At 43.1% G+C, this 25,793-nt stretch overlaps 1 protein-coding gene across 1 annotated transcript in view; it reads left to right on the top strand.

Moving 5' to 3' along the window:
* LOC111978446 (pro-neuregulin-3, membrane-bound isoform-like) overlaps positions 1-25,793 on the top strand; it is a 528,893-nt gene that overhangs the window by 491,458 nt on the left and 11,642 nt on the right. The window contains exons 7-8 of the mRNA XM_024008516.2: positions 6,456-6,571; positions 9,470-9,655. Coding sequence (XP_023864284.2) covers positions 6,456-6,571; positions 9,470-9,655 — 302 coding nt within the window. The remainder of the gene's footprint in view (positions 1-6,455; positions 6,572-9,469; positions 9,656-25,793) is intronic.

The raw sequence follows: 25,793 nt of genomic DNA, 5'->3' as shown, positions 1-25,793 counted from the left end.
TCTCTCACATGGGTAGGCAGACCATTCCATAAAAATGGAGCTCTACAGGAGAAAGCCCTGCCTCCAGCTGTTTGCTTAGAAATTCTAGGGACAATTAGGGGGCCTGTGTCTTGTGACCGTAGCATACGTGTAGGTATGTACGGCAGGACCAAATCGGAAAGATAGGTAGGAGCAAGCCCATGTAATGCTTTGTAGGTTAGCAGTAAAACCTTGAAATCAGCCCTTGCCTTAACAGGAAGCCAGTGTATGGAGGCTAGCACTGGAGTAATATGATCAAATTTTTTGGTTCTAGTCAAGATTCTAGCAGCCATATTTAGCACTAACTGAAGTTTATTTAGTGCTTTATCCGAGTAGCCGGAAAGTAGAGCATTGCAGTAGTCTAACCTAGAAGTGACAAAAGCATGGATTTATTTTTCTGCGTAATTTTTGGACAGAAAATGTCTAATATTTGCAATGTTACGTAGATGGAAAAAAGTTGTCCTTGAAACAGTCTTGATATGTTCGTCAAAAGAGAGATCAGGGTCCAGAGTAACGCCGAGGTACTTCACAGTTTTATTTGAGACGACTGTACAACCATTAATTGTCAGATTCAACAGAAGATATCTTTGTTTATTGGGACCTAGAACAAGCATCTCTGTTTTGTCCAAGTTTAAAAGTAGAAAGTTTGCAGCCATCCACTTCCTTATGTCTGAAACACAGGCTTCCAACGAGGGCAATTTTGGGGCTTCACCATGTTTCATCGAAATGTACAGCTGTGTGTCATCCGCATAGCAGTGAAAGTTAACATTATGTTTTCGAATGACATCCCCAAGAGGTAAAATATATAGTGAAAACAATAGTGGTCCTAAAACGGAACCTTGAGGAACACCGAAATTTCCAGTTGATTTGTCAGAGGACAAACCATTCACAGAGACAAACTGATATCTTTCCGACAGATAAGATCTAAACCAGGCCAGAACTTGTCCGTGTAGACCAATTTGGGTTTCCAATCTCTCCAAAAGAATGTGGTGATCAATGGAATCAAAAGCAGCACTAAGGTCTAGGAGCACGAGGACAGATGCAGAGCCTCGGTCTGACGCCATTAAAAGGAGTCACCTTCACAAGTGCAGCCTGCTGCTAACAGCCTGCTGCCTGGCCTGCACCCTATTTCATTGTGGAGCTAGGGGAGTTAGAGCCCTGTCTATGTTCATAGATAAGATGAGAGCACCCCTCCAGCTAGGATGGAGTCCGTCACTCCTCAACAGGCCAGGCTTGGTCCTGTTTGTGGGTGAGTCCCAGAAAGAGGGCCAATTATCTACAAATTCTATCTTTTGGGAGGGGCAGAAAACAGTTTTCAACCAGCGATGCTGTAGAGCTCATCACTCCCCCTAACTGGGAGGGGCGCAGAGACAATTACTCGATGCCGACACATCTTTCTAGCTGATTTACACGCTGAAGCTATGTTGCGCTTGGTGACCCCTGACTGTTTCATCCTAACATTGTTGGTGCCGACGTGGATAACAATATCCCTATACTCTCTACACTTGCCAGTTTTAGCTTTAGCCAGCACCATCTTCAGATTAGCCTTAACGTCGGTAGCCCTGCCCCCTGGTAAACAGTGTATGATCGCTGGATATTCATTTAGGTCTAATACTGCGGGTAATGGAGTCACCAATGACTAGGGTTTTAAATTTGTCAGAGCTAATGGTGGGAGGCTTCGGCGTCTCAGACCCCGTAACGGGAGGAGTAGTGACCAGAGAAGGCTCGGCCTCTGACTCCGACTCGCTGCTTCATGGGGAGAACCGGTTTAAAGTTTCTGTCGGCTGAATGAGCGACACCGGTTGAGCATTCCTACAGCATTTCCCTCCAGAAGCCACGAGAAAGTTGTCCGGCTGCGGGGACCGTGCGAGGGGATTTATACTACTATCTGTACTAACTGGTGGCACAGACGCGGTTTCATCCTTTCCTACACTGAAATTACCCTTGCCTAACTATTGCGTCTGAAGCTGGGCTTGCAGCACAGCTATCCTCGCTGGAAGGCGATCGTTCTCCTGTATAGTATGAGTACAGTGACTGCAATTAGAAGGCATCATGTTAATGTTACTACTTAGCTCTGGCTGGTGGAGGTCCTGACGAACCACGTCCAGATAAAGCGTCCGATGTGAAAAAGTTGAATGGGGGGAAAAAAGAAAGTTGAGTGAGGGAAAAACGAAAAATATAAACGGTAATTAAAAAGTAAAAACCGTAAAGTTGTCAGGTAGAAAAGTAAGGTTAGCAACAAAACGCACAGCATATCCTGGCTTCAGGGCCTGAGCAACAGGCAGTTTACTTTGGGCACGTCATTCAGGCCGCAATTGAGAAAAAAAGGGGCCTTGCCCTAAGATGATTTGAGCCAATCAGTTGTGTTATGACAAAGTAGGGGTGGTATACAGAAGATAGCCCTATTTGGTAAAAAAACAAGTCCATATTATCGCAAGAACATCTCAAATAAGCAAAGAAAAATGACAGTCCATCATTACTTTAAGAGATGAAGGTCAGTCAGTCAAGAACTCTGAACGTTTCTTCAAGTGCAGTCACAAAAACCATCAAGTGCTATGATGAAACTGGCTCTCATGAGGATCGCCACAGCAAAGGAAGACCCAGAGTTACCTCTGCTGCAAAGGATAAGTTCATTAGAGTTAACTGCACCTCAGATTGCAGCCCAAATAAATGGTTCACAGAGTTCAAGTAACAGACACATCTCAACATCAACTGTTCAGAGGAGACTGCGTGAATCAGGCCTTAATGGTCGAATTGCTGCAAAGAAACCCGTACTAAAGGACACCAATAATAAGGAGAGACTTGCTTGGGCCAAGAAACAATAGCAATGGATATTAGACCGGTGGTAATCTGTCCAACCACCGTATGTTTGTGAGACGCAGAGTAGATGAATGTAAGATCTCGGTATGTGTGGTTTCCACCGTGAAGCATGGAGGAGGAGGTGTGATGGTGTGGGGGTGCTTTGCTGGTGACACTGTCAGTGATTTATTTAGAAATCAAGGCACACTTAACCAGCATGGCTACCACAGCATTCTGAAGCTATATGCCATCCCATCTGGTTTGCGCTTAGTGAGAGTATCACTTGTTTTTCAACAGGACAATGACCCAAAACACACCTCAAGGCTGTGTAAGGGCTATTCGAACAAGGAGAGTGATGGAGTGCTGCATCAGATGACCTGGCCTCCACAATCACTCGACCTCAACCCAATTGAAATGGTTTGGGATGAGTTGGACCGCAGAGTGAAGGAAAAGCAGCCAACAAGTGCTCAGCATATGTGGGAACTCCTTCAAGACTGTTGGAAAAACCCTTAAATAAGTTGGTGTGTCCAAACTTTTGACTGATACTGTATATATATGTTTATTTATTTATTTTACACGTATTTCAACCCTTTTTGGGGTTTGGCAAAAAATTACCTTCATACTTCCATACATTCTTTACATCCTTCAGACGAGTCCCCTGAGACTTGTGGACTGTTTTCGTGAGAAGACCGATTTTAGGGATGTCTCATGGTCTGCCACCTTTCACCGCAGATGCGGAAGTGCGAAACTGGCGGATGTGGTTGATTGAGACGCATCCAATCCAAAACAACAGATATCTCCAGCTTAAACTGACTGATTTTGTTGGGGATTTTTTGTTATGTAATTTAGACTGATGCACCGGTGTGTCAATTGACTCTAGGTGTTAATGCCTAAACTTAAACCTAACCTTAAAAATGTGGAGTTAATCCCTAAATGTAACCTTAAACACTTCAAAATGTGCCTTTATAATTTTGGGGGGCAGATTTGAAACTGCAGTAAAAGTGCAGTAACTGCATTCACCTGTGGTATTTTGGACACAATAATTACAGAATATGCTGCATTCTAACTGCAGTTACACTGCAAAATTACTGCAGTAAAAAATGTTTTATTTTGGATTAGTATTTTCCGCATACTGCAGTTATACTGCTGTGTACTTCAGTTATACTGCACTCTGACTGCAATCTTTTTTCGTAAAGGTGACGTTTGGAACAACTTTGAAATTTGACATTTGAAAACATGGATGAATGTCTAATTCTGATGTGAGACTGTGAGAGTTTCTAGGGATTAACAGTGAGGTGATGCTTGTCTGCAGCCATGTCTGACTCTCTTTTAAAAGCTTTAAAACCATGAGCTTCTCTCTCTGTTTTTTACAAAGCAGACATGGTGCAACTCTTCCTTGTGTAATATTTATCCCTTGAAGCTGTCTATTTTGAAAATAAGACATTTCATAGTCCCATTGTGTGGGAGCGTGTCACATTTTTTCATGCATCCTAATTTCCTTCCTCCCTCCCTCTCTAGTCTAGAGATTTCTGAAATGTCATAACACTTTATTACCATCAACTTGAAAATAAATATTGCATTCAGCAAACAATAATAACAGGGGCGCAACTTTCAATGGGGATGGGGGGACATGACCCACCCCCCATATTCTAAAATTGAATTTTTGTCTCCCCAGTTTTATCATTGCCCTGTTATAAAAACAAAAGTGGCATCGGTGTGCTTTAGAAACATGTGGAGTTCTCAGTGCAMMSKSSMAYYCRMCRWGMSYMMWTCKARSSSSSSWYGKRTKRWMWGYWSKWCKKWGYCKCSAKYSKMCRWGTGYWSAMSCWMMYRSKKGYKYKKMCTWSTGARSAMCKKMGMSKRGKWGRCTGCWYRMYCMYTCRATGMSWSMWYSKWTRRWMCMRKYAMRRGRYYWKSSYAGCKMKSKYSYAKKMMSRRSSMRRRMYWMRSWSRYYRKWKGRTSSCKYGWCKYSWGCRMMRWGKGWKWMTKRRCSSWSRGSWGKSRRKGMKMWMMAWCMGWSGTSTYYRMRRWSCMYKMYMGWMRTMCTSKKKYMMRKRWCRASRGWASMWCSKWYKWSKYMSSKWKRKSKAYWWRGMYYYYWMSWGCYSYSYGYGSYSMMRRRAKYTSCMMKKRCSYWMRRMKCARKMTMWYKSYKWTRRKWCSKMGKKKSRRRCWWRWYYKYMRAMGRWWRGKYTMSWKKTGTCACGCCCTGGCCATAGAGAGGTATTTATTCRRTATTTTGGTTWGGTCAGGGTGTGACTAGGGTGGGCATTCTAGTTTCCTTATTTCTATGTTAGTGTGGTTCCCAATCAGAGGCAGCTGTCTATCGTTGTCTCTGATTGGGGATCATATATAAGTTGTCATTTTCCGTTTGGGTTTTGTGGGATGTTTTCTGTTTAGTGTTTTTTCCTGACAGAACTGTGCGCTTTCGTTTTCACCTTTTGTCATTTTGTTTTGAGTGTTTTTTGAACATTTAATCATGGACACTTTCATGGACGCTTTGGTCTCACACCTGTCACCATCATTAAGCGCATCAGCGCAATATTGGACTCACCTGGACTCCTTCACTTTGTTGATTGTCCTTTCTATATCTGTCTGTTCCTCAGTTTGTTCCCCGTGTCAGCATTATTGTCGTTATGTTTCCCCTGTTTAGACGCTGTCCTTGTTTGTTTCTTGTCAGTTATTTATTAAATGTTCACTCCCTGTACTTGCTTCTGGTCTTCAAGCGTCTGTCCTTACACCAATAGCTTTTTCTGTAATTCTAGATCATCATTGTCGTGCGTGTACTGTTAATTGAGCTCACCAACAAGTTAAACTGGTTGGATGGCAAATTGCTGCATGAGTCCATCTATTTAACCCAGATTCTTACACCCTTATCGGCACCATTTATATTTGACCTAGTATTATTTCTATTGTGTCAGTGAATTCATTATTGGAGCTCCATTATCAGTAATGGCTCTCAGCGTGAGGAATTCCTATTAAATCATGCTCGCGCTCCAGGCTCTAGGCGACAATAATAAAAGAAATCTGAGAAATTATTTAATATAATCTTATCTTGGATTAATGCATGGTTGCTATCAGGGATAGTGGTACCAGGAACCTCCTTGGGTTAATCTGCTGTCTGTCCGGGCGTAATATCCAATTATAGTGGCTCTCCTCCTCTACACCACTCCTTTATCAACAATCAGCATTCCTATGCTACACTTGAGATGTATAGTCTACTTCAATTTCAATTTCTCTTCCGTTCTCCCTCATTGACACAGCAAAATAGAGGAAGGAGAGTGGAATAGATAGAGAGCAGGAATGCCATTTAGATTCCTGTAATCATTCTTCTCTAGTCACGTAATGGTCTACCTCACGCTGTGGCAATCAAAGGGGGATTGTGTGTGAGCACACTGGGTTATGTTAAGTGATGTACATTTTTAGATATGCCTCCAAAAGAACATGGCCATTCTGACTCTGGAAATGGAGTGCTAAAAAGAAAACATCTGTGCCTACCTGTACTTAACTATTTGCATAGTCCAAACGTATTTTTATTGTATGCATAAACAGGCAATATGATCCGTCTAATCAATATAGATTAATGCTAATACAGTAATAGGTTATATATATTTAAATGTCTTTGTTTATTTTGCAGTATTGTAAGAGGTCCTCCCAGCCACATGAGGGAGCTGTTTGCAAGTCCAGCTTTTCCCAGTGCAACGCCACTCCTACCAACGACTCCAGAGGTCCAGGCACAGGAAAACATTACAGGTATGATGTTCAAACATAGAACTCAGTGGTCTGAATGATGAATACTTCTCTGTGGAACAACATCTTACAAAGACAAAAATCATAATGATTATCATAATAATGTGCTATGAGAATTGGTTCTATGCCCCTTACAGTAATTCTCAGAGACGCAGTGAAGAGAGAAATCAAATTAACCACATTACAGTGCATCCGGAGATAATTGTGGATTTATTGAATGTTTTAATGAATGATAGTAATTCTAATTGTTGATAAACATTTTAATGCGCATATCTGTAACCGGGCTGAACATGCCAGCGAAGGGTCAGAGATCTGACTCCAACTACATTAAATGTTCTTTATGAGCCAACTGCTATATTACATTGAGTTAATTTCCACATTGCGGAATAATGCGCTAATGGAATGATCTGTTGTGTCTTAAATCATTATACGACATTAGCTTACTGGAAGACCACATGTAGGCTATAGATGTATAACTGCGTAGATTTACATTATTCAAAATCCCATATGATTCAAATGTCAGCGCTAGCCATATATAAAGCTCTGGGAACAGCTAGTCCTTAGCATTACAATGAAGTCCAATCACAGTCAAGATGATCTCTCTCACTCAAAGGACCGATATCCATCATTAACTGCTCAGTGGTATTTCCTGCTATCCTCTGGTTTCATATTCCATTTGTATTCAGTGACTTGCATGAGAGCCAGGACCCAGGGAATGCTATTGACTTTACATGACTTCAGGACTAGGGAAACCGCATTCACTCATATCGCATTGTGAATTTCACCAGCACACCAATCTGCCTGCATAATTACAAGGTCATTATGGTGGCTCTAGAGATCTACCTTTCCTTGTCAGTGTGTGTGTGTGTGCGTGTGCGTGTGCGTGTGCGTGTGCGTGTGTGTGTGTGTGTGTGTGTGTGTGCCTTGCCTTCCATGCGTGTCTGTTGGGATTACAGATAAACAAATCCTTTTATGTCTGTTTGGCTTAATCCTCACCCGCCTCTTTTTTACGTTTTAACTTCTTGACGCACGGATCCCTTTAGCGGGATCATTTTCATCAACAACTGTTGCATTGCAGTGTGCCAAATAAATAAAAAAATGCTAAAAATATTTATATTCATGAAATCACAAGTGCAATATAGCAAAACACAGCTTAGCTTGTTGTTAATCAACCTGTCGTGTCAGATTTTGAAAATATGCTTTACAGCGAAAGCAATCCAAGCGTTTGTGTGAGTTTATCGATCACTAGACAAAACATTAAGAACACCTAGCAGCAATGTAGATTGGTCACGAAAGCCAGAAAAGCAATAAAATGAATCGCTTACCTTTGATGATCTTCAGATGTTTGCACTCACGAGACTCCCAATTACACAATAAATGTTCCTTTTGTTCGATAAAGATTATTTTTATATAAAAAAAACTCAATTTGTTTGGCGCATTATGTTCAGTATTCCACAGCCTTAGGCAGGTCATCAAGGCTTGACGAAAATTCCAAATAGTATCRGTAAAGTTCGTAGAGACATGTCAAACGTTTTTAACAATCAATCCTCAGGTTGTTTTTAACATCAATAATCGATAATATTTCAACAGGACTGTAAACTATTCAATACTGGAGAGAAAGAAAATGTTGAGCAACCAGCGCATTAACTAATGGAAGGACATCCGTCTATCCACTGACGCGTTTTGATAAATCTCGCTCATTTTTCAGAATAAAAGCTTGAAACTATGTCTAAAGACTGTTCACACCCTGAGGAAGCCATTGGAAAAGGAATCAAAATAAGAGTCACTTCCGGGTTGGATTTCCTCAGGTTTTCGCCTGCAAAATCAGTTATGTTATACTCACAGACAATATTTTGACAGTTTTGGAAACTTTAGAGTGTTTGTTATCCTACTCTGTCAATTATATGCATATTCTAGCATCTGGACCTGAGAAATAGGCAGCTTACATTGGGAACGTTATTTTTCCAAACATAAAAATTCTGCCCCCTAGATTCAAGAGGTTTTAAGATCCGACAACAATTTGATTCCCCTTTTTTTTCAGTGGCTGGATTGTATTTTGTTTGCTTACGGTCCTTGACCTTGCCATAAGTGGACTTTAAAGGATCATCTCAGTTTGTATGATTGCAATTGTGTCGGCTTAGGGGGGATTTGGATACAGTTTTCAGCAAATGGAAGTGAAGATATGTTTCCAAAACAGCTTGAAACTTGACAAGCTCTTAAGTGGATTTGTGTCTAGGAACTATTTGTGCATCACATTATTCTATCCTCACTCCTTTGGCAGCTGGTTAGTTGCAAGGCTTATCTGAAATCAAATGACATGGGCTTTAATTGTCTATAAGCATTTTATTTGCACTAGAGATAAACTACCAATAAAGATATGATCTGGCAAACAGAGAGAAGTCTTCAAAGTCCTCACTGCACATGATAAATCAATCACTTCACACTCCGAACCTCAATCATGTCAAAACACAGCAGAAACCCAGAAACCCACACTGCAGCAGGAAACAGGAAATATTAGCAGAGGGACACAAAAGTTGTGTGACAAGGGAAACTCTAGTTTAATTGACTGGAGAAATGGCATGATTCCTTTTATCCCTAGATGGAGTGGCAATCAGCCACACTTGTCCAATAATCTGTCTTTAGTAGTTTATGTTGTTCCTCTGAATAGCGAGGGCCTTCTAGCTGTGTGTTGCCTTGTGGCAGTTTTGATGTGAATTTTCAGTTGTTCATTTTCTGGACGAGGGAACTCCTGGTGTTAAATCTTRTCATCCACAGCCATGTGATGGCTCACATAGGGATAGTAACATAACCATGGTAGGAAACAGTTAATGTGATGTATCATACAGAATACTTTAAGTGACAAAAAACACTTTTGATCCCTGTCCCTGTGTTTGATTTTAGAAGCAGCTCCCTGTCTCATAGTCCAGACCAGATAAGTAAAGCCACCCATTGGTCAGTACCTCGTAAAACACCGCCCATACCCAGAGGAAGACGAAATCCAATTGGAGGATCCAAACATTCTGGCACCGCCTACCAACACCTCCATGAATTGGAGTCGTCTGAGAGGGAGGTTGAATTGTTGAAAGGGTAAGTTAAACTGTTGGTGTATCAGATACATTTAGTAATGACTACATGTCAATTGTCATTCAATTTAGCAGTAATAGTGAAAACGTGTACATCATGTCCTTCACCTTGAATACTACTTCTGCAACCATGACTTAACTCAGAATTCATGTGTTTGTAAATTTTGCCAACCAACAAGTGTGCCAAGCAACATATCACAGCAAAATGGATTACACACAGCCACAGACTCCAAGAGTTTAGGTACTTGTACATTCAGATTGTTTCCGTTCGCTGCAGTGGTGTCGGAGTCATTATTTTGTAGCAGAGAGAAAGCACTGCTGTGGCTGTTTTGGAGAGGAGGAATGGTGCATAATGAGCCCAGCCTATCCCAGGCTCTTATCCCAGGCTGTGCGGCCCTTCTGTTTGCCTCCGTCATCAAACCTCCGACAGCTTTCATCTCTGATTTATGGATCCACCTGTACTCTTTAAACAAGAGTCCCTTTCTCCAAATCCCACAGGGCGATGGCTGCTTTCTCTCCTTCACTTGCTCTCTCGCTCTATCTCTCTCTTTTTGTCACTCTTTCTCTCCCTCTGTCTGCCTCTCTCACGCTCCCTCTCTCCTTCCTGGTTCTTTTCTAGCTCTCTCCTCCTCAAGTCCCTTCCCTCTCCATTTAATTCTCTCCTTTTCAAGTCACCCTCTCTCTCTCTTCCTCCCATATTATCTCTCACTCTCTCTCTCTGTCTCTTTCTCTATTTCTCTTTCTCTCCTCGCCGAGTCATTCTCAAAAAGCCCCAGAATGTGGAACGCTGTTGCCTCGGCGCCGACAAAGCTTTAGATTTAATTTCAAGAGGAGAAATTTCAGAGGCAGCTTGTTTTAAGAACTGAATAAAGGAGGGGACCCTATGCACACAAGTTTTTTGCTCCTTCTCTTTGTTTTTCAATGTGCTGAGCAACGATACAAATAAGGTTATGTTATGATCTGCAGTAAAATGTCATTAGCTCATAGGGAGTGTTTGGCCTGTCGGCTGTGGATTGTCTTTTTAATGACAGTCATGCGCTGCCATTCTTCTCTCTTAGTTTGTCAGTGCCTTACAGAGGGGAGGGATTCAGTGGGCAGCTGAACAGCGAGACCTTGACACCAGGCATGACTCACTAAAACAGACAGGCTCTGGGGGTGGTCCATCTGAGCAGGAACTTCTAAATAGAGGGCAATGCTTTATAAATGTGGATAAGGTTGGTCACGTGTTACAGGGACTGTTCCAGTCAACTAATTGGTTGATATTGTAAGTATGTCTTGTGCTCTACAACTTGGTAACCAGACCACTGTCAAGTGCTTGTAGAATAAGCAATTACAGGGGAACTGCCTAACTCTGCTGACATACCAGGTGCTAGACATGGGCTCCAGCTGGCACGAAGGCAGAAGCACATGATTAGGTGGAAAGACTGACCTATTTCTAGATTACAGACAACGAGCGCAGAGAGAATCCCCATTGAAGTGCAAGCTTGAGTTGCCATGGAGACTCTGCGGTAAAGGGAGACATGTGAGAGCACAATGATAGTGTGAGAGAAGAGGGAGAGAGAGAGAGAAAAAGAGAGCGAGAGGAGGAATGTAGAAACTACATGTTTTGCATACAATAGTCAAACAAACCAGTAAGAAGTGCTATCCCTCTTCTTCCATGCCTGTCAGAAAACCTGCCGTTATCTCTCCAAAATGACTTACACGGACACAGAACTCCACTTGTGTTCTATTGTTACTAGTATTTTTAGATAAACCTGTCAGGTTTCTTAGGGCTTTCTCTGAATCCCCCAGGTGAAGAATTCACAGAGGCAAAGTTGAAATATGCAAATACCTGTCTGTCATTGCAGTGAAAGTGTTGCAGACAGAGTGTAGAGATACTTCAGCATAAATCAGATATCAAAGTACCTGCCTTAGCTGTAACTTGGCTCCTTTCTACAAGGTCATTATCACTGTAATTGATTCCTCTGACAAGGTGACTTATACAGTATAAGGAAGCGTTGATGATCAACCTTGGCTGTTCTGCCCCCGTCAGACTGGGTCGTAAGTCCCTCACCCTCCACGGGCCTACACATCACTGGTCAATAGCATTCTAATACACTATTCTGTCTATCTTTAATGGTCTTCTAATTATTTAGGGATTAATTTACTCAGGAAATTATTCCTGATTGAACCGGCCAATAGTCTCTGTCCCAGAATTTTCTGGAACGCTCCTGTCTGACAGCTGCAATAGCTTGTTCATTCATCAGTTCAATTTGGAAAATCATCACTACTATCCCAGGCTCTACTATCCCAAGCTCTTTGTAATTTGCATTCATAAACCATAATTAAACACTACAGTATTATCTAAATAGCCATAAAACCCATATAGATATCTCTGTATTATGATCTATATGGATTTATAGATCATAATACAAAGTGGAATCCTAATATTCCAAATATAAAATACACTATAAAAAAAATATTATATACCTTAAACCATACTGTACTGTATATCTGACCCAGGAAGCTAGGTGTATGTCACACGTTACTACTTCACAGGAGAGGCATTTTAATGTATTTTTTATGAAAATGTGTTTTTGTTGGGCAGAAATGCCTATTGGAACATGTGGACTTTCATATGCCTTAGTAACACACTTGTATGTCATCATGATTGGCTGAGATAATGGATGGGCTGGATATGCCGAGAGATGAGTTCGGATTGGTCTGCCATGTAGCATGATTCTTTCTATAACATGAGCTGGTCAGTATGTGTGGATAATTCTTTCTACCGCAGCTTCTTCTGAAAGATATCATGAAGAACTGAAAATGTGTTGCTACTGCTCTCAACATTGCTGCCCTGGAGTTAATAATGCTATCGACAAAGGAAAAGGTTGTGATGGACCACTTTCTGGAGGACGATTGTTCCTTGCTGACTCTCTTTGATTCTGAAAATGAATCAGACGATGAGGAAATCCATCATTTAGGTAAAAACATTTTAATTGAACCAGACATTGTAGAGTCTTCTGATGACAGTGATGGGGAAGCAACGGCGATCAAAAGTGTTGTTGTCACAGAAGAAGTTGACAGAGATTTGAAATCAGTGGATTGCCCGGTGGGAGCAGAGAGATGATTGCCAAATGCGGAAAGAGTCGAAAAGAGAACACATAAGGCTGTTGTATAAAACACCTGTCTCCGGATTACATCTTCAAACTAAGGTCAATCATGTCATCCATGTACTGTATACGGGTAAGAGTCTAGCTACATTTTCAGATATTATAAGTTTCACATTTTTGTCAGAAAGTACTGTTGGCTAGCTAGCTAATGTTAGCTAGCTGGCTCGCTAGATAATGTTACTTGTATGATCTGTGTAGTAATATTATTTGGATCTCAGAAAACCATTTGCGTAATTATAGCCTAATGTTAGCTAGCTAACATTGAACCTATTTGGTTAGCTTTAGCGACCTTAATTTTCATGCATGGTGCATGCTAGTATTGCCGTGTTCAAAACAATTGAGAACTCTGAAAAATACGATGTCAAATCATGACGTCAGTGATCTTCAGGTTGGAAAGTTGGAGCTCTAGAAAGGTTCCCTAGTTGGAATTCCAAGTTGGATGACCATTCAACTTGATATTTCCCAGTAGGAGCTTGTTTTTTTCTGAATTCCCAGTTGTTTTGAATGCAATGAAGTCAGAGATTGCAGAGTTCCCAGGTGTTTTGAACACGTCATTAGAATTGGGATTATGGTTCATTGTTAAGGTAGCTAGCTACATGTGTAAACAAAAGACTCCACTATGCAGTAACCATTTCACTGTACCGTTTACATCTTCTGTGTCCTGTGCATGTGACAAAAAACGTTGATTTTATTTGATATTTTGTGTCTTTACCAGAGACGATAATGTGAAGAACAACATGACCTGCGCCAAAGTCATATTAGGATATAGGCCAAGGACTAYATGTATTTTTACTACTACTTTTTGCTACTAATTTCAACACTTTTAGACTTGAACTATTTGGTTGTTTATGACATTATGTTTTGCACATGGCCTCACTTGTGATTTCTTAAATAGATTGGTGYGGTTAAGGCGTAATAGGGTGTGAATGATGCTGAATGGGTGTAGACAACGAAAAGCTCTCCGGTGGGTGTACCAAAATATTCACTGACCATTTTCTCAAAAATGAGTTTACAAGTTTATCAACTTTCAAAGCAGAATTACTTTCCCATTGTTCCTCAACTGCCGTGTATGACATACCATTTTCTAGCTCTGAGTTTCTACTTTTATCCAATGTAAAAAACACCATTTCAAATTTGCTACATAGGCCCAAATACAGGTGGTGGGTTATACATGTGTACAGCACACACAACTCACCTCTATAATCTAACCTGAACTCTATGAACAGAGCAACTTCGTAGAGCAATATTTATTTCTGTAGCCTACACACTAGTCATACACTGAGCTCCAAAGGTATTGGGACATTGACACTTTTACTGTTGTTTTGGCTCTGAACTCCAGGACTTTGGATTTTAAGTTATACTCTGACTATAATGTTACATTTCAGACCGTCAGATTTCATTTTAAGGTATTTTCATACATATCGGGTGGGTGAACCGTTTAGAAATTACAGCAATTTTTGTACACAGTCCCTGCATTTTAGGGGACCAAAAGTATCAGGACAAATTTACTTATATGTGTAATAAAGTAGTCAAAAGTTTAGTATTTGGTCCCATATTCCTAGCACACAATGATTACATAAAGCTTGTGACTACAAACTTATTGATTTGCTGTTTGTTTTGATTGTGTTTTAGATTTAGATTTTGTGCCCAGTAGAAATTAATGGTAAATAATGTATTATGTCATTTTGGAGTAACTTTTATTATAAATAAGAATAGAATGTTTCTGAACACTTCTACATTAATGTGGATGCTACCATGATTATGATTGGTCCTGAACGAATTGTGAATTTAAGATGAGTGAGAAAGTTAGACGCACATCATTCCCCCAAGACATGCTAACCTATCACCATTACAATAACAGAGGAGGTTAGCATTTTTGGGACGAGGTATGATATTTGTGCGTCTATAACTTTCTCACTCATCATTATTCACGATTCCTTCAGGACTATCCATAATCATGGTAGCATGCACATTAATGTAGAAATGTTTAGAAACATATTCTATTCTTATTTACAAAAAAATGGAAACACATCCTAAACAAACAGTAAAGGTATCCAACAAGTTTGATGTAATCTTTGCGTGCTAGGAATATGGGACCAAACACTAAACATTTGACTACTTTAATACACATTTACAGTATTTGTCCCAATAGTTTTGGTCCCCTAAAATGGGGGGACTATGTACAAAAAGTCCTATAGTTTCTAAACGGTTCACCCGATATGGATGAGAATACCCTCAAATTAAACCTGACAGTCTGCACTTTAACCTCTTTGTCATTATCATTTAAAATCCAAAGTACAGGAGTACAGAGCCAAAACAACAAACATGTGTCACTGTTCAAATACTTTTGGAGCTCACTGTATATTCACACTCTGTTGGGTGCATGGATGTTTTCTGGCTGATTGCATTTTCCACATCCCTGTTATCAGAGATCATGGCCCAATATGGCTGTCTAAATATGGCTTGTTCGGGGCTCATTCCAAAACCCCAGTAAAAAAGAGAATCATCAGCTTTGAGCACTCTTAAATCTCTGAAGGCTATTACAGGAGATTGACTCAAAGTTACATATTGATGCGACAAAAGCAGCTAACCTTTGTCAGGGATTATGAATTATTACACTCTTAGAAAAAAGGGTTATTTGGGATTCTAAATATAACCTTTAGGTTATTTAGACCCTTTACTAAAACAAAGGTTGTATACTGTATATTAACTTAGTGAATGCAAGGAACCTTTAGGGTTCTAGCCCTACCCCAGAGTGTAATGTGYATTTTAGCCAACAACAGCTAAGACAGTCACGTCCAGAGCCACAGGAAAACAATGTGGCGAGACAACATTTGCCTCAGTACTTTTCCACACCACTTTCAACGGAGAAGCACTGAACGCGTTTACCAGACAAAATCCTTAGTTCAAGTCATAGAAAAACTTTTTCAATGGAAAATAAAGCAGGTCTTTCTTATTGGACAAGTTAACTTATCCCAATTCCAGCCCTTTTGCCTCTGTTTTGTCTAGTGAAAACAACCCTCTACCTGGGATTTCAAGCAATAACCCACACGCTCTCTGCGACAGGTGGATTCACTTGTCAGTCACAGTGGTATCCTAGCTACAGCTTACAGAGACTCATCAACCACGACTCTCAACAACTATGTTTGGTTGCCCCAGCACCTTGTTGGTTGTTTGACTCTGCACTCTGCACTTGGTTTCTTTCTTTGCTCACCCTCCTCTCCAGTCTGTGGAATCTGACTTTATATCTGTGTAATCTAATGGGAACCATCCTCTCCTGCCTGCCTGGTAAYCTGCCTCATGAGAAAGCAAACACACATTTTAATAGGAAGCAAGGTATGTGTAGATAAAAACAGTCGTCCTCTAAAACTATCTAAAATAATCCATTCTATAGCTAGTAAACCAAACTACTAGTGTTAGCATTAGCTTGGTCTTGCTAGTTCAGATATACAGTATTTTGAGGAGATGGGAAACTAAATTGGAATCTTACTAACGCCCATTGTGTACATTGCCCATTTGTCATCAATGGGCCGCGTGGTGCATTCTGGGTGATTCTGGGCCAAGGAGTGAATGGGAGTCAAGTGGGCGCTAGCTCAAAAACCCAACATGAGCATTTGTATTTATTATGGATCCCCATTAGCCAAGGCAGCAGCTACTCTTCTTGGGGTCCAGCAAAATTAAGGCAGTTTTACAATTTTAAAAACATTACAATACATTCACAACAGATTTCATAACTCATTAAGTGTGTGCCCTCAGGCCCCTACTCTACTAGCTGTGTTCGAGTACTCATAATAACCACACTAACCGTACTATTTGMGACGTGATTTGTGTATATAGTATGCTTATTGGTCATAGTATAGATATGCCAAAAGTTCCCGGATGTCGTACTAAATTGGCCAAAATACGTAGTATACAAGCAGTGTACACTATTTCCGTGCTTTTAGGGGCCATAATGCAATTCTTCAGAAAATGGGCGTGGCTTCACAACGTTTTCAGATTTGAAGAAAATGGCGGAAGATATCCAGCCGAAGTCTGACGAGAGCTGACACAAATTCATTGCTTTAACTAATTATGACAAATGTTAAGAAAATGCTGAGCAATTTAATAAAGTCATGACTTTTCAAATAAGTTTTGTTACGTTGGCTGACAATTTGTTAGCTACGCTATCCTTACAGCAGTATGTACCGGTATGTTAGCTAGTTACCTAACGTTTGTTGGTTACTAATTCATCGAACTTGCCAGGCAGATATTACCTATCTGCTATCTAACTACCTACCCAACGTTTTTTGACTTGATTATTCACAGAATTCTTAGAAAAGTGGTAAAGTCGTTGTATGTTTCAATGGACATTGTTAATTCTGGCTATCTACTCTAATTTCAGAGCACTCTCGTCTGAGTGTGCCAGAGCGCAGAATAACTGAGYAATTTACTAACGCTCAACACCCGTTGAATATGGCAGGTGGCCGGTGTCAGTAAACGTTGGCCAAAAAAAGCGTAAATAAATTGTTGCCAGCAGCACAGTTACAGTCACCAACACTCAGGATAACATAAAAACAGCCTAACCAGCTCTGCTAGGGCGAGTAAAATGGTCAGAGTGAGGTGTTCTCTCATTTGTGTCTGGATGTAGCTAGCCAACATTAGCCAGTTAGCTTGGGTGCTTGACTGCCGTTGAATGATCGGATCAACTCTACTCCTTGGCCAGAGCATCTAGTGTGCACTCTGAATACTCCGATAGCGAAACACTCTGAATTTACAAACGGACAATCTGACAACGCTCTGGATTTATTAACGCCCAGAGCACGCTTTGGCACTTCAGATTGAATTTACGAACACACCCGAAATCGTAAAATGTCTAACTAGTCATTTGTTAGGCTAACTAGCTAGCAAAAGGTTGCATAGCAACAGCATCAACTTCCGGTAGACAGGCGAAGCGCTAGTATGCTCAACTAAAATGATAACGCTAGTTTACAGTATACTAAAATGACATAATAGGGGCCTCCCGGGTGGCGCAGTGGTCTAGGGCACTGCATCGCAGCGCTAGCTGTGCCACCAGAGACTCTGGGTTCGCGCCCAGGCTCTGTCGCAGCCGGCCYCGACCGGGAGGTCCGTGGGGCGACGCACAATTGGCCTAGCGTCGTCCGGGTTAGGGAGGGTTTGGCCGGTAGGGATATCCTTGTCTCATCGCGCACCAGCGACTCTTGTGGCGGGCCGGGCGCAGTGCGTGCTAACCAAGGGAGCCAGGTGCACGGTGTTTCCTCCGACACATTGGTGCAGCTGGCTTCCGGGTTGGAGGCGCGCTGTGTTAAGAAGCAGTGCGGCTTGGTTGGGTTGTGTTTCGGAGGACGCATGGCTTTCGACCTTCGTCTCTCCCGAGCCCGTACGGGAGTTGTAGCGATGAGACAAGATAGTAATTACTAGCAATTGGATACCACGAAAATTGGGGAGAAAAGGGGGTAAAATTGATTTAAAAAAGAAGAAAATAAAAATGACATAATAGTATGTAGTATATACTCATTAAGTATGTAGTAAACAGTATGTTGGTATGGGTATTTGTACTCACATGTATACGTGTGTGTATAGTGCGTATGCTGTCACGTGTTTGTAAGCATGTGTCTGTGCCTGTTTGTGTTGCTTCACAGTCCCCTCTGTTCCATAAGGTGTATTTCTATCTGTTTTTTAAATCTAATTTTACTGCTAGCATTAATTACTTGATGTGGAATAGAGTTCCATGTAGTCATGGCTCTATGTAGTACTGTGCACCTCCCATAGTCTGTTCTGGATTTGGGGACCGTGAAGAGACCTCTGGTGGCATGTCTTGTGGGGTATGCATGGGTATCTGAGCTGTGTGCCAGTACTGTAGTTCAAACAGACAGCTCGGTGAATTCAACATGTCAATTCTTCTCACAAATACAAGTAGTGATGAAGTCAATCTCTCCTCCATTTTGAGCCAGGAGAGATTTACATGCATATTATTAATGTTAGCTCTCTGTGTACATCTAAGGGCCAGCCGTGCTGCCCTGTTCTGAGAAAATTGCAATTTTCCTAAGGTCCTCTTTGTGCCAACTGACCACACGACTGAAAAGTTGTCCAGGTGCGACAACAATAGGGCCTGTAGGACCTGTCTTGTTGATAGTGCTGTTAAGAAGGAAGAGTAGCGCTTTATTATGGAAAGACTTCTCCCCATTTTAGATAGTATTGTATCAATATGTTTTGACCATGACAGTTTTACAATCCAGGGTTACTCCAATCAGTTTAGTCTCCTCAACTTGCTCAATTTCCACATTATTCCTTACAATATTTAGTTGAGATGTAGGGTTTAGTGAATGATTTGTCCCAAATACAATGCTTTTAGTTTTTGAAATATTTATGACTAACTTATTCCTTGCCACCCATTCTGAAACAAACTGCAGCTCTTTGTTAACCTTTTCACATGTCAGTTGCAAAAAAAGAAACGTCCTCTCACTGTCAACTTTATTTTCAGCAAACTTAACATGTGTAAATATTTGTATGAACATAACAAGATTCAACAACTGAGACATAAACTGAACAAGTTCCACAGACATGTGACTAACAGAAATGGATTAATGTGTCCCTGAACAAAGGGGGGGGGGGTCAAAATCAAAAGTAACAGTCAGTATCTGGTGTGGCCACCAGCTGCATTAAGTACTGTAGTGCATCACATTCAACAAGCACGGCACTTACACAAATGACTGATGATTGGCTGAGAGAAATTTATGATAAAAAATATTGTGGGGACTGTTTTGTTAGACTTCAGTGCGGCTTTTGACATTATCGATCATTGTCTGCTGCTGGGAAAACGTATGGTATGTCATTGTTAATAGACAATATTAATTTGTTCACCTTTTCCACACTCACATTTGGTCGGATATACTTGGAGTGTAGTGTCAGCGTTTGTTGCTGACATGTCTTGCCTAAGTTTGCTAATCTTGCCAATGACAAAATCATAAAAGTAGTTGGCAATATCAGTGGGTTTTGTGATGAAGGAGCCATCCTATTCAATGAATGATGGAGCTGAGCTTGCTTTTTTGCCCCAAATTTAATTTAAGGTGCTCCAAAGCTTTTTACTATCGTTTTTTACAGTACCAGTCAAAAGTTTTGCCAAACCTACTCATTCAAGGGTTTGTGTTAGTTTTGTACTATTTTCTACGTTGTAGAATAATAGTGAAGACATAAAACTATGAAATAACACACAAAAGTGTTAAACAAATTAAAATATATTTTATACTTGAGATTATACACATCCTTTGCCTTGATGACAGCTTTGTCAAGGCAAAGGGTGTCTACCTTGAAGAATCTAAAATATTTAATATATCTTGATTTGTTTAACACGTTTTTGTTTACTACATGAGTCCATATGTGTTATTTCATAGCTTTGATGTCTTCACCATTATTCTACAATTTAGAAAATAGTAAAAATAAAGAAAAACCCTTGAATGAGTAGGTGTGTCCAAGCTCATTGTTTCACCGTAGCCTTATAATGCTGTGAAAGGATCCAGGATCCCAAATGAGTTGGGTGGATCCCATCCTCCTTATAATAAGATCTTTGTTTCCAGAAGGTATCAAAATTGTCAATAAATGTTACACCCATAGAGCTGCAATAGTCTCGTAGCCAGTTATGGAGGTATACATTTCTGCTGAACCGTTCAATGCCACGATTTAGGGAGGACAGAGGGCCAGATATTATGGGACGTTTGTTGATGTCAAGTAGTGACCCAATCAGCTCTTTAAAATCAATCTTCAGCTGTTCTGAGCTGCCCTTCATAATGTATTTGAATCCCACATGAACTATGATAGACTCAATTTCCTGATGCTGGTTTAAAATGTTTGGGGGCAGCTTATTGATGTCCTGTACTCATGCTCCTGGATAGCACAAAGTTTTTGCTCCAGGGACTGAGACATTTCTCACAATTGAACTGCCCTATACAACGGCCGGTGAAGGGAATTGAGAAATCCGCCCATTCCCACCCCTCACACAATTCGTTGAGCCTTTCACGGGCCCACAAGAAGCAGGATAGCGTACGCCCGCTGCTCCCGGTGATAGTTTCAGACCCTTCCACAGCAGGCAGTGCCCTGTCAGATCCAGAGAGAGCGAAAGGAACCAAACTCAACGACCAAGTTGCTGCTGGAGTCAGCGTAGTTGGAGTTAGCACCGTCATCGCAAGACACAAGCAGTCCCAGCGATGATGGAGCAGGTAGATTAGGCACCAGTGCAGCGAAGCTATTTCTTTTGTCAATTACATTTTACATTTACATTTTAGTCATTTAGCAGACGCTCTTATCCAGAGCGACTTACAGTAGAGTGCATACATTTTATTACATTTTTACATACTGAGACAAGGATATCCCTACCGGCCAAGAGCAGACGCTCTTATCCAGAGCGACTTACAGTAGAGTGCATACATTTTATTAAATTTTTACATACTGAGACAAGGATCCCTACCCCTACCGGCCAAACCCTCCCTAACCCGGACGACGCTATGCCAATTGTGCGTCGCCCCACGGATCTCCCGGTTGCGGCCGGCTGCGAAAGAGCCTGGGCGCGCACCCAGCCCAGCCTGGGCGCGAACCCAGAGACTCTGGTGGCGCAGCTAGCACTGCGATGCAGTGCCCTAGACCACTGCGCCACCCGGGAGACCTGGGTGGCGCTGTCAATCTCCTCCAAAACCTCTCGCAGTCACCCCCGTCCACTTAGCAGCATGTTGCTGCCTTCGGTTTCCACAACTTGTGACATGGGACCAGCGCTGATTTGAACACTCTTCTTGCTGTTCTCCGGCTACTTCACTACAGGATGGAGGAAGAGAAGCAGATGGAGATGATTTCCTTTGCAGGCTAGTTCCAGGTAGCACAGGCCATTCGGATAGGAACAGATGACAAGGGGGGAAACATCCATTAGGCCCGAGCAGCATCCCTCCATAGGAGTTGAGAATGAGAAAGTTCCAATTTGCGTTTTCCCCATAAGTTAGCGCAGAATTAAGGTTTGCTTGCTATGCATAGCCACCTCATTCCTGTAGTCCTCCGGTAGCAAACAATTGCCGCATTGGAACTCCGGATTGTCAATATTGTCCCGGAGAAGAGCGTAATAAACACAGCTTCTACTGCGCTGGAAATGTCCGTTAGCTATTCCAAGCAAAGCGGGCTCCATTGCAACTAGCTAGCTGACTAGCTGGTAGCATGTGTTGACACAGGGATCCTAAATCTTGCGTTCCTTACTTTTCGGTGTCGAGTCGGTGTCTCCCGACAGCAGCGGACAACTTTGGTAGGTACTATATCTAATGTAAATTCACCCCATTCCGTACAAATGTGCGCAACCGCAACATTCAAACGAGGCTACAAAGAAAACTAATGGGACTGTAGCAACTGTGTTGACTTCAAAATCGGGGATGTGAACTAGGTTTCTATTCAAGCGTTGATCGACATGGTAATGGCTCTATAGTATTGGAGAAAAGTTGAAAACACTGACCCTCCGTTACACCGTGAAGTGTCATGACGTAACGTACAGCATGCATAAAGCAACTATTTCTGTCTTACAATCTCTCTCCACCAGGTGTAGCACTTCTCTCATCCTTTAAAAACAAGAAATGGACAGTGACGGGGGTAATGGGGGATACCTAGTCATTTTTTGCGTAATCATTGCATGCGATCATCATTCTCAAAGCCGCTGTTTACTTCTAAGATCACTTTAGCACCGCCCTAAAAACCCGATTCAAATTCGACACAAACCTTCAAATAGGTATGTAATGACACATTATATAAACTCTTTATAGTGTTTTATTTACATTTTAGAGGCGACAAGGTTGGACAGATCGAGTGAAAAAAAGCAATTTTCCCACACAACATCTCTCCTTCTCACTATCACGCATTAGTTTCGCTTCCCCACCCYCCATTTTTAAAAAGACGGGGCTTATTGCCTTCTTGAATCATGCAGAAACYGGCAGCGTGGGGGTCATGTAATTGATTCTGTTGGAAAGGGGAGAAATTGTGCTTTACAATGGTATTGACATTACAGTTGATCTGGAAGTATTACGTTTTTGGGGCGCTAAAATAAGGTCAATTGTACGGACCAAGGCGATGTACAAAGTGAGTGAGTTTACGTTAGCGAGATAGCTTGGTTTCCATTTTTCAACAAAGTTTCTAATCAATAATGCTTACTGGTATTGGATCTCATGCGTTCACTAGAAAGGGATTCGAATTACGTGAACAYGTACAACATTACTTTTTTTTACAACAAGTCTTTTCCCGAGATGTGAGGTGATTAATTTGTTTTCTGCAATATAGCTTTTAATCAGGATATTTCGTACTTTTGAGGAAAATAGGGAKGTTTTTCGACTCATACCCTGACTTTTAGAAAGGATTGCGTGATGATTAGCTTAGCAACAGTGTGACGCAGCATGACAATGTGAATGCAATTGGTCGACATTCAGCTAGGTGGAGTGTTATACTTTTCACAATTTATTTGCCACTGGGATTCCTATCTCGTCCTTTCCAAGTATCTCTGGCTAGATACTGTAGCAAGCTTGTCACGCCCTGGCCTTAGTATTCTTTGTTTTCTTTATTATTTTAGTTAGGTCAGGGTGTGACATGGGTATTTATGTGGGTTTTGTAGTGTCCAGGGTGATTGTAAGGTTTAGGGGGTTTATTTAGAGTAGTTGGCTTTATGTTTAGTATAGTTGTCTAGCTGTGTCTATGTTGTGTGTAGTTGTCTAGGAAAGTCTAWGGTTGCCTGAATGGGTTCCCAATTAGAGACAGCTGGTTTCTGTTGTCTCTGATTGGGAGCCATATTTAAGGTAGCCATAGGCTTTAGTTTGTTGTGGGGAATTGTCTATGTAGAACGTTTGTAGCCTGTGTGTGTGCACTACGTTATTTAGCTTCACGATCGTTTTGTTGTTTTGGTAGTTTGTAAGTGTTTTGTTTCGTTTTGCCTTCTTCAATAATAAAAGGAAGATGGCTTATTTTCCTCATGCTGCGTTTTGGTCCGAATCTCTTCCACACGATCGTGACAGAATTCCCCACCACAACAGGATCAAGCAGCATGATCGGAACCAACAACAGCGCAAAGTAAAACAGGACTCATGGACATGGGAGGAGATCCTGGACGGCAAAGGACCCTGGACTCAGCCAGGGGAATATCGCCGTCCAAAGCGGAGCTGGAGCGCAGCGAAAGCGGAGGGCAGTTTTATGAGGCAAAGGCAAGCGAGTGGCTGGAAGCCCGTGAGTAACACCCAAAATTTCTTGGGGGGGGCTAAGGGGAGTGTGGTGAAGCCGGGTTGGATACCTGAGCCAACTCCCCGGGCTTGCCGTGGAGTAAGAGGGGTCGTACTGGTCAGACACCGTGTTATGCGGTAAAGCGCCACGGTGTCCCCAGTACGCGTGCTTAGCCCAGTGCGGGCTATTCCACCTTGCCGCACTGGGAGGGCTAGGTTGGGCATCGAGCCGAGTGCCATGAAGCCGGCCCAACGTATCTGGTCTCCAGTACGTCTCCTCGGGCCGGCGTACATGGCACCAGCCTTACAGGTGGTGTCCCCGGTTCGCCTGCATAGCCAGTGCGGGCTATTCACCTCGCCGCACTGGCAGGGCTACGGGACCATTCAACCTGTGAGTTGGGGAGGCACGGTGCTAAAGAGCACGTGTCCTCCTTCACGGTCCGGTATATCCGGCGCCACCTTCCCACCCCAGCTCAGTACCACCAGTGCCTACACCACGCACCAGGCTTCCAGTGCATCTCCAGAGCCCTGTTCCTCCTCCACGCACTCTCCCTATGGTGCGTGTCTCCAGCCCAGTGCCTCCAGTTCCGGCACCAAGCCTCCTGTGCGTCTCCAGACCCTGTACGCACTGTTCCTTCTCCCCGCACTCGCCCTGAGGTGCGTGCCCTCAGCCCGGTACCCTCCAGTCCGGTACCACGCACCAGGCCTAGAGTGCGCCACGAGAGCCAGTGTGCCCTGTTGTTGTTCCCCGCACTAGCCTGAAGGTGCGTGTCCTTAGCCCGGTACCTCCTGTTCCGTACCGACGCCAGCCTATAGTGCGCCTCAGCCGGCCAGAGTCTGCCCGTCGCATGCGTGACCGCCCGCCCAGGGCGCTAACGGCGTCAGCCGGCTAACTGCCCGTCTGCCCAGCGGCGCCTGAACTGCCCGTCTGCCCACGGCGCCTGAACTGCCCGTCTGCCAGCGCGCCTGACTGCCCGTCTGCCCAGCGGCGCCTGAAACTGCCCGTCCTGCCCAGCCGGCGCCTGAACTGCCCGTCTGCCGGCGCCTGAATGCCGTCTGCCAGCGCGCTGAACTGCCCGTCCGCCATAAACCGCCGTCTGAACTGTCGTGCCATGAGCCTGCAAAGCCGCCCGTCTGCCATGACCTACAGAGCCGTCCGCCAGACAAGGAAGCCGCTAGAGCCTTCCGCCAGAACAGGAGCCAGCTAGAGCCTTCCGCCAGACCGGTCAGGCCAGCCTTCCGCAGACCGGTCAGCCAGAGCCTTCCGCCAGACCGGATCAGCAGAGCCTTCCGCCACGACACAGAGCCTTCACGCCAGACCGGATCAGCCAGAAGCCTTCCGCCAGACCGGATCAAGCACAGAGCCTTCCGCCGAACGATCGCAAGCCTTCGCCAGAACCGGTCAGCCAGAGCCTATCCGCGCCATGCGTCCTAGAGCCGTCCAGCGAGCCATGACCGTCCAGAGCCGTCAGCGAGCCATGACCGTCCAGAGCCGTCAGCGCAGCCATGGACCGTCCAGAGCCGTCAGCGAGCCATGACCGTCCAGAGCCTGTCAGCGAGCATGACCGTCCAGAGCCCGCAGCGAGCCATGACCGTCAGAGCCGTCAGCGAGCCATGACGTCCAAGAGCCGTCCGCCAGAGCCATGACCGTCCAGAGCCGTCAGCCAGCCAATGACCTGCAGCGCCGTCAACCAGCCAACGAGCTTTCAGAGCCAGCCAACCAGGAATCCGCCCCAGTTCCATTCTGGTGTTGCCCTCATTCTGGTGT

The sequence above is a fragment of the Salvelinus sp. IW2-2015 genome, linkage group LG18, assembly GCF_002910315.2.
Source record: "Salvelinus sp. IW2-2015 linkage group LG18, ASM291031v2, whole genome shotgun sequence".
Classification (NCBI taxonomy): domain Eukaryota; kingdom Metazoa; phylum Chordata; class Actinopteri; order Salmoniformes; family Salmonidae; genus Salvelinus; species Salvelinus sp. IW2-2015.
Note: the sequence above shows the minus strand (reverse complement) of the source record. Positions and strands in the feature narration are given on the sequence as shown.